Below are 12948 nucleotides of genomic sequence, written 5' to 3' on the forward strand. Positions count from 1 at the left end.
TTTTGGCTTTGGGAAGTTAGAAAAAATAGACTAGGTATGCAATTAAAAAATAGATTTCCTATTAGGAATGGGGAGCAAGTAACCTTTGGGTACCAGTCAGAGTGAACAACGCCATTCCCACAGTATCAAGGGCTTCCTTGTGGCAACTAGACCATACCCAGGAGTGGGAGCCCAGCTGTGTGATGGGAGGTTACAGTGCGAGCCAGGATGCTACTAGACCTCCCCATCCACAGCTGGGACAGTTTGGCACAGAAGTGGAGTCCATCAAGAACAAGGTCTAAGCAGAGGGTTTCACACGGGCTGAGCCAGACTTTGAACTGAGGAGCTTCTCCACCATGGTGCGGGCATAGCGGAGCCGGCTGGCCAGCTCCTTGCAGCATCCATGTTCCTCGATGAGGCTCAGCTTGTACGTGCGGAAGTCCCGTTTCTCATCAATGTATGTGACAGCAGCCATGAGAGGGCACAAGATGACCTTGGTGTGGTCCTGTGGGGAGAGAACACACCACCAGCCTCAGTACTGTGCTCCTTGGGGACTGCATCTTCTCAGCATAAGCAGTTGGGGCAACCCAACCACACCCAGAAGCATGCTGACAAGGCACCACAGCATTTGTTCAGATTGCAGCAAAGGGAAACAAAGTGATCTGGGCAGCCAGCTCAAGACCACTGTACCTGAGACTGTGCAGCAGTCTCCCTCTTGCCAAAGGACACAGCCCCTTCGCAAGTGAGGAGTGTCTGGTGGCTTACGTACCAGCAAGGGCAGCAATGAGCCTCCCAGTGCTCAGTTCGCTGGACAAAATTTCGGCTCAGGTGATGCCCTCCTGCTGTCTTGCATACAGCCATGCATGTAAAAGGCTCTTTCTGCAGCTGGAGCTACCGCCTTGGAAAAAGCCGAGTAGTAGAAGCTGAGTAGCAGCCTCACCTGGAAGAAGTTGATCTGCACGGTGCCGTTGCTGAGGTGCAGGATGATGGCACTGCGGGTCCGGAACCACGTGCAGAGGTAGGGTAAACGGGCCAGCTCGTCCCCTTCCCGCGGCGTGATATTGGCACCTGCCTTCAGCAAGTGCTCACTCATGTAGTTCCGGAAGTATTTCAATAGTGTTATCTGCAGATGGGAAAGGCTGTGAGCAGACAGGCCGAGGATGACCCCTGCTATCTGGGGAAGGCAGGGGCTGCCATCACAGTCCCAGAGCGTCCCTACATCTTTCAGAGCCTGAGGTGTCACTGCACAAACTTGTGCAAATTCTCACACTTGGAGTCAATTCTGTGATACTTGAGACTCACTTTGCTGAACACTTCAGTCCATGCAGGTCTTGTGAACACTTATTTCTGTGAAACTGCTCATAAATGAGCCTCAGATAGCAACTAGAAATAGATAGGTAGAGCTGCCAGGGCCTGTCCTTGGGGCCATGTTTTACCAGCTATGAGGAAGCCTGCAGAATGCCAGTGAGCCCAAGTTGCAGGTGTTTCTCCCTGGAACCCACCGTGCCCACAAAGCCCAACAAGGTTGGCAGAAGTCTCACCAGGAGTAGCCACCCCCCAGCGAGGGCTCCCGTCCCCAGGACTGACCTTCTTGTTCAAGGCAGAGGGGTAGGATCTCACAGTGAAGTAGGACTCGGTGCTGTTCTGCTCAATGTACTGCAAGCTGTCCCCATCATTGTACATAATAAGACGAGTGGAGTCGTTGAAGAGAACTCCAACACTGTTGTCGCACAGCTGGTAACCTAGTTCAAAAGGGAGCCCATTAGGCCTTCAGATACATGGGACCACCAGTTGTGTGAAATACAAAGGCAGATGGTTGTGTCATCTAGGGGTTCCCCGACAGCCACCCCAAGTCCCTGCCAGGTCTAAAGATTCTCCTCTTTGTGGAGGTGTGGGTGGCACTTCTCCAGATTTATCATCCCTTGTTGCACAACCCTGCAGAAGCGGCTTTAACTGCCACAGTGGGTACATGTGCTCACTGTGGAGCAAGGCCAACCATCCCATGCAGCAGGTAGCCATTTTCCACCTTAAAGTGGCCAGGGTTGATGTTCACCGACGGGATTCACTGCATATTGGGTAACGTTCCTGGTGGTGGTCTTGGACACAGGCTGGAATACTGTGATTAAAGAACCAGACCTATGCAGTGCCCAAATCCAAGCTTCCCCTAGCCTCTTCAGAAACTAGAAAAGGCTAAAGTATTGCCCCCACATTATTTACCTAGACCATATTTATCTGAGTAGTCCACCCATTTGCTAACCCAGAAGATGGGAATGCAGGCTGGGTCTTCAGCTTCTTCTGCAAAGAGGAAAGGAGTTTGTTAGAAGACATTTCACAGCGTCCTCTGCACCCCAGCTAGCAAGCAATACCAAAAGGAAGGCAAGTAGCTACTACATCACTTCTCAGCCTTCCAGCTTGAAATTGAGGTCATTTGGTCTTGCTTCAGACAACAGCATCAGAATGACAAAGCAGCAGGTTATCCAGGAAGGCCAGTGCCTGTGGGATGTCCCCAGACTCACCTTGTCTCACAGCCACCCTGTCGGAGGGCTTGGCCGAGTTGACGGCAGTCAGCTGCTGTAACATGTCAGCTAGGTGACAGTCAACAGCATCTCCCAGCTCTCGCAGCCCAGCTACGTCTTCCTTTTCGGGCAAGTTCTCTAGTGCAGGGCTGTCTGGTCCTGGGCCAGGAAAAAGAAGAGTATGGAAGCATGACCAGGGCATAGGTTTCTAAAGGCACCCGATTCACGTTCTGCCCTAGCTATAGGAAGTTACATTATATACCGTATAGCCAAAGCTAGTGCTGGCACTTCCTCCCTGCTTTGGTTCTGGGCAAAGGGCAAGGAGACCTCTCTCACAAAATGTTCCAGGTTTTCATAAGAATTGGGAGAAGGGGCGAGGGAGTGCCACATTCCCCACTGATGGTTCTGGACATTGCTGGAGGCCAGACAGGCTCTCATCCAGCACTGCAGTCCAGTCTCACCTCTGGACACTTGCTCTTACCTTTGTTGAGTGCAGTCAGCGGCTTTCGCCCATTCAGTTCAAGTCCACTAGGAGCAATTGAAAATCTAGGCGCAACGGTGAGACAGCTGGTGGGCAAGCGGTTGGGGATGTATCCCGACGTGAAGAACTCGTCATTCAGCAACTCGTCGATAGTCGGGCGTGTGGCAGGGTCAGACCTCAGCATCTTCTGGATGAGGTTAGCAGCTACGGGGTTGATGTGCTAAGAGGAAACAGGCAGAGTTTAGAGACAAGGGTCAGGGGACAACACACCCTAGTGGCAAATGCTTTGGATATAAAACCCAGGGAAGTTTTGCTTGGAGCAGAGCTCCTGTGCCGTGTCAGGCAAGCAGAATGCAAGCCTGAGGAAACAGAACTGGGCAGGCATGGAGAGCTGTCCCCTAATAGCATGCAAAGCCTGAAGTTGGCTGACTTTAGCAAGACCAAATTGACAGCCGTGGGTTGAGCTGGGGACCTGGCCCACAGACTTGAACACGTCCATTTAACCCCACAGGCCAACTGCCCAGCTCAGATTTTTCTTGGATTAAGGATGGTGGGAGTGAGGGAGGAAACTGCTGACTCCCCAGGAGGGAGCAAGTCCTACCGGTTCACTCCACCACCAACTGAAACATCCCCTTCCTAGCACTCCGCAATAAAAGCCATTTCACCGTTATGTGGGAGGCCACTAAGGTGCAGCAGAAGGCTGACCAAGAACTGCGAGGTGGACAGATCCACCCATGGGAAGTGCCATACCTTGGGAATAGTATACTCATTCTTCTTGATTCGGATATACGTTTCTTTTAGACAAGAAGTTTCAAAAGGCGGCTTCCCCACCAGAAGAGTGTACCTGCACGTTCACAGACAAACGGGTGTCAGTTTTGCAGGAAGCAGTTTGCAAAAGAGACTGAGACTTGTGTGCAGAAGTGACCCCATCCTAAGCACACCCTGGGACTTTCCTGGGAGAGGGAACACACTTGGCATCAGACGTGCAGCAGCGCAGACAGCTACGTGTCCTGTGCCTGGTTCCGGCCCCCTGAAAGAGGAAGCTGTGATCTGGTACCCTCTGGGGAAATTTCCAGTTAGGAAGAGCGGGCTTTTGGGAAACACTCCGAGATAGCCATGCTGCCCAGCAGACTGTCCTGCAGGCACACACGCACTGATGTGGTGGACCCCAGGAACCACCCGGCCCCACATCCGGCCTGCAGCACAGAGGCATTTTAACTCACATGATGCAGCCAATGGACCAGATGTCCACCTCAAAGCTGTGCCCCTTCTTGCCCAGCACCTCTGGGGCAATGTAGTTGGGGGTCCCACACAGGGTCTTCTTGCGCTCGCCATCATACTCCACTTTGGTGGCCAGGCCAAAGTCACCTGGGAGAGATGGGGAGATGGGGTATGACTGGAGATGCTGGGCCCCAGAGTGGGGGTCCCAGCCATGGGGAGGAGGGGCTGGCGGCACACAACATCATGGGCACCTACCAATCTTCACCTCCATGTCATCGCTGAGGAAGAGGTTGCCCAGCTTGAGGTCCCGGTGAATGACACGGTGGCTGTGCAGGTATTGGCAGCCCAGGATGGTCTGGCGCAGGTAGTACCGCACCTCAGGCTCGCTCAGCGCCTTCCGCCGCTTGTGCAGCTCCAGCAGCGACTGCGGGGGGACGGTCAGCACCGGGTGACACCGACATCCCCCACCCCTCCCACCAGCAGGTCCCGCCGCCCCCCCCGGCCCCTCACCCTGCGGCGGCAGAGCTCCAGCACGACGTAGACGAAGTCGGCGTCCTCGAAGAAGCCCTGGAAGCCGACGACGTGGCGGTGGGCCAGGCTGCGGTGGATGGCGATCTCCATGGACATCTTCTCCTTCTGGTGCGGCTTCACCAGCAGCGACTTGGGCACCACCTTGCCCGCGAACACCTCGCGGCTCTCCGCCTCCGCCAGCTCGTAGCACCGCGCGAAGCCGCCCTTCCCCAGGAACCGCCCGCGCACGAAGCTGCGCCGGGTCCGCGGGTCCACCAGCACCTTCGGCACCTCCTTCCCGCCCGCCGCCGCCGCGCCGCCCGTCCGGGCCGGCTCCGCCGGGGCCGCCGTCCGCGCCGCCTTCCCGCCCGCCGCGCTCATGCTGGGCCGGGTCACTGCGGGTGCTGGGGAACGGGAGCCGCGCCGGGCTGAGGCAGGCAGGGGGAAGCAGGCCAGAGCGGGCAGGCGCTGCCCGATTCAAACGCGGTCTCGGAGCGTTACGCGCCCGCGGCCGCTCCCCATTGGCCGAGAGGATTTAAAATCCACGCCACCCGCCGCGGGGCACCATGGGAGCGCCCCGCCCGCCGCGCTTAAAGAGACAGGCGCCGCACCGGGCGGGCGGGGACGGCGGCGCCGCGCCACGCCCCCCGCACGAGGCGGGGCGGGGCATGACCGGAGGTCGCACGCGCGCGTGCTCCCGCGGCCGTTGGTCGCGGCCACGTGCTCCCGCGATGGAGGCAGGAAGCCAGGCCGTGGGACACGCGTGGGCCGCCCGGCCCGGCCCGGCCCCTCTTCACCCACCGCCACGGTGGGCTGCCGGCAGAAGCGCCCGCGGGGCGCGGACGCTCTGCGGGGGGAAAAGCCCCATCGAGACTTTGTGCCCGACATGGTTTTGTCTGGGGGAGAAGCTGCAGCTAGACAGCCCGCGTGCCTGCGGGCTCATGACGCCTGCGCGCGGACCAGATGGCCACGTCTGCCCCGGGACCCGGCTTTTGTTCCGTAGGGCCCCACCCGCTCCCGGTGCCCCTCGGTCACGGTCGCACAGGGTGACCGTGTGGCGCAGCTGTCCCTCACCGTGGTAACGACTTTGTTCCCTCACCCTGTGGACACGCTGCCCACTGCAGCAATGGACCACGCCTGCCCTCCAACGCCATGGGTGAAGAGCAGCAACCCTCCTGCCCGCTCTCACCCCTCACCTGGCTGGCACCGAACGAGGCACCAATGTCAAACCACCAAGAACAGCACAAAACGCAGCCAGAGCGCCTTGGACCACGAGCCCACTGGCCACGCGTGGTCCCACCATGCTGGAACCGGGATGAGGACGGCGACTTTACCTCATGTCGCTGCCCTCCCCATCATCCAATGCTGCTGCCGGCAGCCTGGGCTAGCAGGTTGATGGTCTGGGCCAGCACATTCCCTGCTTTTGCAATGTGCGGGGCCAGTGGACGCTGCAGATGACGCCCAGCTAGCCTTTGCCTACCAACACAAGCCACTGGGGGCTCCAGGGGAGCTTGGAGAGCCCAGGGCATGAGGCCAAGCTGCCAGCCCTGCAGATCGCTGCAGCTGGCAGCCAACAGTTAAACTGTTATTCCCCTGGCAGAGCTGCATCTTCTCAGGAAATTCTGCTCCACACAAAGCAGACATGGCCTCCGCTCAATGGCTGACTTCGTTACCTTCCCCCAGCCCCTTGCAGGCAGCAGCTTTTCGCTATTCCTTATGCTGAGCAGCTGCAGCTCTACAGAGCCATCAGCACCAGCGCCTCCCACAGCCGACTGTGGCCACCGAGTGAAAGGGAGACGGGTTCTGCAGCCCCTGCGGGCTGCTCCTGGGGACTCAGAACACACTGCAACAAAGAGCAGCTCAGCCCGCCAGTCTCGGTTAGAGCAAACTGGAGTAAAGCATATAGGATCAATGAGGCAATACAGCGACTTAGTGTTTGAAGTGATCACTGTTTGTACAAGATTCCTGAAAGAAGAAATTTCCCTCCCTGAGGAGCATGCTTCCCCATGCACCAACAGCCCCTCTGGCTACGCAGCAAAGCCCTCCCTTGGATGTCACGTTTTATTGCACTGTGCTAGACTGCAGGTCGCCATCGGAAACGTGTAACTCCCCGGGGCTGTAGTAGCACGCTGCAACCCACTGACACTCCATCCTTCCTGAGAGCTGGCAGAGGCGTAGAGGTCAGCCCAGGTCAGAGGGATGCTCCAGAGGACAGGAGGATAAAGTGGCCAAATCTAAGGAATGTTAACAGTGCTGATTGTTTGAGATCTTCAGTGGTGACTTGGTTTTAGACCCTGGCAGAGGCCACCTTAACAGAGACAACAAAAGAGGTTTTAATTAAGGCAGAAGGGTCGGCTCAGCCCGCTAGAAGGAAGAGTAGGCCAAGAAACATGTAACTGTGCAGTGACATATCCCTCTGTGAACTACAGCCGTGCTGCTCCAGTGATCGCGTACAGGCATCGCTCAGACATTTCCAGTGGCCATCCTGTCCCCACTCTCAAACTCACAGCCCTTAATTTGGCAGCCGCCGCTTCCCACCCAATCCCATGGCAGCAGCCTGGCTTCATGCTGCCCAACCGCGGCCATTAATCAAGCGATCCCGGTGAAACATACTATGTGGTGTTGAAACTTTGAAGTGACACCACGGCAACACAGCACACGCAGCCCCCTCCCGTCCCAGCACAGCACAGCTTCACACGCTCCAAGAAGCCACTGGTGGCGAGTTAACAGGGCGAAGCAGCACTCGCCAGGGGCAGCATAAACACCTAAACATCTGACTTGCAGGAAATCTTGTGAGAATCCCCAAACTTGTCAGGTCTTGTGATGGAAGAGGCCTCTTATAGCCCCTCACTGCAAATGGCTTCTGCAAGGGCTAGTCAGATCCTGGACAGCAGAAACTAAGCATTTTTGGAAGCTGAAATCAATTAAGAAGCTGCCTGTAGGACAAATGCAAGGAACACTTAATACTTTTTCACATAGATAGAAAAAGTGGCGAGCCTGGGCCTCTCACATGGACACCCTCCTGAACCCAGAGATCACAGGAACCTTCCTTCTGCACGGTCTTCCCTCCCGGATCAGCAGGATGTGAGGAACACAGCCGTCACTGAACCGGCATTTCAAGCTAGTATGGGACTAGGTGGTACAGCAGTCCCGCAGAATCTGGGCTTCTGGTAAAACACTTGACCTCTGTTGAAACCAGACCTAACTGACCTGCTGCATCAGAGAGCTCAGCAGTGCCAGCCTGGTTGTTGCAGCTTCAGAGAACCTCATCTTATCCCAGCTGCGCTCCCTGCCATGAGAAGCTGGCTCCAGTTCCTGCTTTTTTGTACAGACACAAAAGGAGTAATGCCATCTGGGATGGCTAGATCCAAAAAGTGGGCGACTTCCAAGTGCTTGAAGCAAGACTACCAGAGCTACTGCTGTACCAAATAGCCATGCCTAACGTTTCAGTGCTGAACTGGGGCTTTTGCAATCACCCTGGTGGCTTTAGGGTTCTTGCTTCAGCACAAAGAATAGAAGCAAAGATGTTCTGTGTCAGAGCCATTATAAAACAACAACACTGGAATCATTTGTGGGTGAAAGTCATCAGCTCAGAGGCAGAAAGAAGCAGCAGTTTCACACTGTACTTCACTTTTTAACACACTGACACTGTAATAGTCAGTAATGGCCTGTAATAGTCACAGAACAAGATACTATGTGCCCAAGCATGGCAGAAACCTCACTCTAGTCTCAAGTTTTATTTGAAGAGTCACAACCTTGAGTCACTTTATCAACTGAAGAGGCTTTAATTTACATACAGTAAAAATACAACCAAACCAGTCAGTGGTTTTACATTTGATTAACAGTAGTTACTAAACACTTTAGTACTTGTACAGCTGCTTGCTATTTAAGGTGTATCAGTACTTTGCATTATACACAACAGCTGAAGGCTCCAGGGCTGCTGATCTCACAGCCATACACCTACTATCTAACTAATAAGTGTCCTGGCCCCCAGCTGCTACAACATGCAGGAGCCCCAATTTTCAAAGCTAGAGAAGGACAATGCTAAGCTTTGATATAATACAACCAGAGCAGGCAGATTCATTTTTAGCCAGTTGTCTGGTACTGAGTCAGGTACACACAAGTCTCAGCTGCCTCCAACTTTCACAGAGCTGCTCCCAGCAAGAATTATTCCTGCTCTATTACATGTTCAAAATGAAATGTTCACTCTTTCCAAGAAGTCTGAATCTCCTTCTTAGGTTTTACAATGCAGAAAAGCACCAAAGAGCTTTTTGCAAATATACATACTGGGTAATAAATGGGGAGGATTGTGGCATTCTCTCACCCACCTCTGGTTTCTGCTTTTAATTACCCACTTTCTGCTGCACTGAATTCTGAGTGACATGGTAAACCTCTTTCCAAAGCCTTTCGGCTCTTTAAGGTCTGCAATGTTCAGAAAGTAGAACACGCATCAGCCGTGAGAATCCTAACCCTGCCTGATGGGCGAGAGCACAGGACTGACATCTACTTCAAGAGCTAAAAATCTAAGTGTCCTGTCAGGCAAGGCATAGAAACGTTTCAGTGTCAGCCAAAAGTCCTAAAGCCAATCCCAGTACAATGAACGATATACTGACCCTATAGGAGAGGGGAGGCAAGGAAGAGGCCATCCACCTCAACATGCAGGCCTATAGAGCAGCAAATATTTTTCTGAAGGAAAGCACGGGGTCTAATGAACCCGCCCATAACACACACATCAGCCACACAGCACTTCTGTTCTAGGATGGAGATTGCTTCTAGCAAACGTAAGCCCACTTGCTTTGGGTTAGGAACAGAACTGATGTGAAAGACAGGCTTAGGCTGCAGCGTATATGCTACCAACTCTGCATTGCTCCCTAGCTGCAATGAGGAGATGCTGCCCTAAAGGGAATTGTATCAGCTTTCCTAGCTCCAGGACATTTAATGGCACAATTCAGACAACATGGAATGAATTACATTCAAATGAGCACACAAAGTTTAAACAACATGACACAGCAGCTTTCACGAGGGACTTGCTTGGCCAGACCACTAGTGTTGAGGAACACTCTCAGAAGTGCTCAGGAACAGCAGAGGGCCGTGCCCTCATCTCACTGAACAACATCCCTCTCCCTGCTCCCAGCATACTTCTGCACGCCTTTACTGCTCTGAAACACGGTAAATAGGCTACTAGACCTGAGTGAGTGGCAAGAACTTCTGGTAATAGCTCTTTGTAACGTCAATCATGAGTTCCTGCGTACATTCCGGGAGTTCCCCGGAGAAGAGTCCTGGAAGAAGAACAAGAGCATAAGCATCAGCATTCTTGCAGGGAAAGGCAGAAATAAGCTTATATTCAACATTCAAAGCCGTGACTTTGACTGAATTGTACGTAAATACTAACAGAGCAGCAAAGGGCTCTTCTCTCATGTCCAGCAATACAGTAGGATCGTTTCCATTGTACCCCCTGGGACAGATGTCAGATGGACTGCTGCAGCGGGGTCCTGTAACAGCTTCTGCTGCTCCCCATAAAACACTATCAGAACGAGTGTGCAATTTGTACAATGAGATTTCCGGCACAGCCAGGTCGATGGGCAGGAACTAAACATTCATACACCTCAGTTTAATGTACCTACCTTCCTATTAACATATGAATAATGAGCAAATGGACTTCCTACAGTTGGAATCACTAAATACTGCAAAACCAGAAACTACAGGAGTGCTCCCTCTGCCAGAGCCTAATGCCTGCTGGGGTCCAGATGCCTGAAAAGCTGTCTACAGGATGGCCACAGCTGGCATTCTAGTGAAACTGTTCTGAGTAAATGCATACCACCTACCTAACATACACTACAGCAGTGAGTTTCAGAAGTTAAAATTGTTACTTTTCAGTTCACCAAGTGCCCTACACTTTTATTCTAAGCACTAAATGCTAATAGGCAACTTTGTCAGAGCAATCTCATTTTAAGGGAAGAATATCCATGTTAACCACACTTCTGTGCAAGTAAAGTTAGAGGGAGCATACCTGGGCAGCCAGAGAAGACTGTGAAAGGTGGGACTACTGTTTCAGGAGGTAGTACTGTGTTGTCTAAGATTTTGCAGCAGTCTTTCAAAACACATCTACGCCCCTAAAACAGAGATTAGGTGAAGTTTATACTTAAAACACTAGATGCTTTTGCTTATTAGTCATAAGTTACCTAAACTTCAACAAGTTTAACTGCTCAAAACACATTCTGTAGAATAGATAGGAAGAATAAATCTTTGCTCTGACTGAATGCTCTTCCCAACAGAACATTTTTTCTTTTTTGAGGAAAAATATCCATTTGCTCTCGGGCAGCTGCATATTAACACATCAATGTGCAAACTGGAGCCTAAAACCTGAGTCATGCAGTAACATAGCAAAGCCTTCTCTAACTCAGTAGACAGCAACCTTCACTGTTTCATGTTATTTGTGTAGAAACACAATTCCACTTGTACTTTGTGGAAGGGCTGCCATCCCCAGAGAGTCCCATTAGTTACTGGGACAATATTGTTGGGATGGGTTTTCCAAATAACCGTCAGCTGAACCCGCTATCCTCTGAATAGCAAAACTGAAAGCACCACTTTCTATGGAGAGGGAAGAGGAGGAGAAAGGAACAGCACAGAGTAAGTATGCTCACTCCAGCCAGTTGGTGTGGCTACCTCACCGCTGCTGTTAGAAAGCCTCAACAGTACTCAAGAATTTAAAGAAAAGACTGAGAAACGGCACTCACAATGACACAGTTCTTGCCTATGTGGACATAGGAGCCAATCTGGGCTGCGTTGACAACGCAGTCCTCTTCTATGAAGACGTGATCACCAATGTGGAGAGGGAAAAAAGCCACCCTGTGACAGGAGAGTTATTTGTTCAGGTGTACAATATACAGACTGATCCGTGACACTGTTAGCCCCAGAATCACACTGTGGAGTCTCCCGTCCCCAGGTGGATTACCAGAGGTACATCTGATGCTAAGGAAGATTGAACAGTCACTGGTCTTTTCTCATTTCTTTCTAAAGGATGGCCCAAATGAGCAACCAAAAGACATTATGAATAAACAAGGAACAAGCGAAACACGTTCTTCAATTAGTTATTTTACTATATCCCAGCCTTTCCATATTATGAAGGGAAAGCTAACCCTCAAGGCAAAGCTGAGAATTTGAGAAAAGGCGGGTTTAAAGGGATATATATCTGCAAATTGCTGCAAAAGGAACACAGCTCTCTGAATACAGATCTCAGCCAAGATGATACATTTTTTTAGGTATATAGATTTCAACTTCAGTCTCCCTAAAATAAAGGTCCTCTTACCCTTTACTAAACTTCTTGAAGGGCGGTCTAATGACACTGCGGCTTTTCACCACGCAGTGTCGTCCAACACGTACGTTTGCCAGGTCACCACGGATGATGCAGTCATTCATAACTATTGTCTGGAAAAGAAAAGAGAGCTAGATAAATGAGCTCCACTTTCTACCAGTATTACCAGTTATCATACAGACTCACGCAGAGGTCGGACCACACCAGTGAGACTACGTTACCTTACAGAGGATTCTTTTAGTCAAAAGAAAGAACAAAACAAACAACACAGGAGCCTGGAACCACCAGCTGTTCTCTGTCATGTCAGTGAACTGCCCAAAGCAAGTGAATACACAAAGCGAGGCTTAAGCACAAAGAAAAACACATTGTTCCATGGATGAAAGCATCACGATCTGTCCACATGCCCCGGAAGCTCTGCGTTCTCAGAGAGCAGAGCTCCAGCACCACGGGGCCGATAGCGGCTGTCCGCGGAGACAAGAGCAGCGCAGGTGCCGCTGCAGTGGTGACAGCGACCCGCGGCTTGGCCGCGCTCCCCTCCGACCCAGCCGAGCTGCTGGCATGAGCGATGTAGCAGGACGGTGGTACACGGCAGCCCCCTCCCTGCCGCCTACCTTGCCGTTGAGAACGATGTTCTGGCTGCCGCACAGCACGGATTGTCGGCTCACCTTATTGCCGGATGCCTGCGGGGAGAAGAGGCAGCTCACCGCGGCCGCTCGGAGCCCTGGGCCGCCTCCCGGAGCCGCCGCGGCCGTCGCGGCACCCCAGAGCCTCAGAGAGGAGAGCCGAGCCGAGCCCAGCCCGCCCCGGCCCCCGGCCCCCGGCCCCCGGCCCCGGCCCCCGGCCCCCCGCCCCCCGCCCCCCGCACCGTCTCGATGTACTCGGACTTGTTGTAGAGCATCTCACTCAGCTCCATGGCGGCACCGCTT

At 52.8% G+C, this 12948-nt stretch overlaps 2 protein-coding genes across 2 annotated transcripts; both read right to left on the bottom strand.

Moving 5' to 3' along the window:
• Positions 1-277: 277 nt before the first annotated feature.
• PLK1 (polo like kinase 1) lies at positions 278-5088 on the bottom strand (the record flags this gene model as incomplete). Its single annotated transcript, XM_082006955.1, has 10 exons — positions 278-484; positions 920-1102; positions 1567-1721; positions 2197-2274; positions 2496-2654; positions 2977-3196; positions 3727-3820; positions 4200-4344; positions 4453-4621; positions 4708-5088. 10 exons carry the CDS (start codon positions 5086-5088, stop codon positions 278-280), a joined length of 1791 nt encoding a protein of 596 aa, XP_081863081.1.
• Positions 5089-9888: 4800 nt separating this feature from the next.
• DCTN5 (dynactin subunit 5) lies at positions 9889-12944 on the bottom strand (the record flags this gene model as incomplete). Its single annotated transcript, XM_082006486.1, has 6 exons — positions 12888-12944; positions 12634-12702; positions 12017-12135; positions 11445-11556; positions 10718-10820; positions 9889-9986 (listed from the first exon to the last, which is right to left on the bottom strand). Exons 1-6 carry the CDS (start codon positions 12933-12935, stop codon positions 9889-9891), a joined length of 549 nt encoding a protein of 182 aa, XP_081862612.1. The 5' UTR covers positions 12936-12944.
• Positions 12945-12948: the final 4 nt, after the last annotated feature.

This window comes from Phaethon aethereus, assembly GCF_964289735.1.
Source record: "Phaethon aethereus genome assembly, chromosome: 15".
NCBI classification, from domain to species: Eukaryota; Metazoa; Chordata; class Aves; order Phaethontiformes; family Phaethontidae; genus Phaethon; species Phaethon aethereus.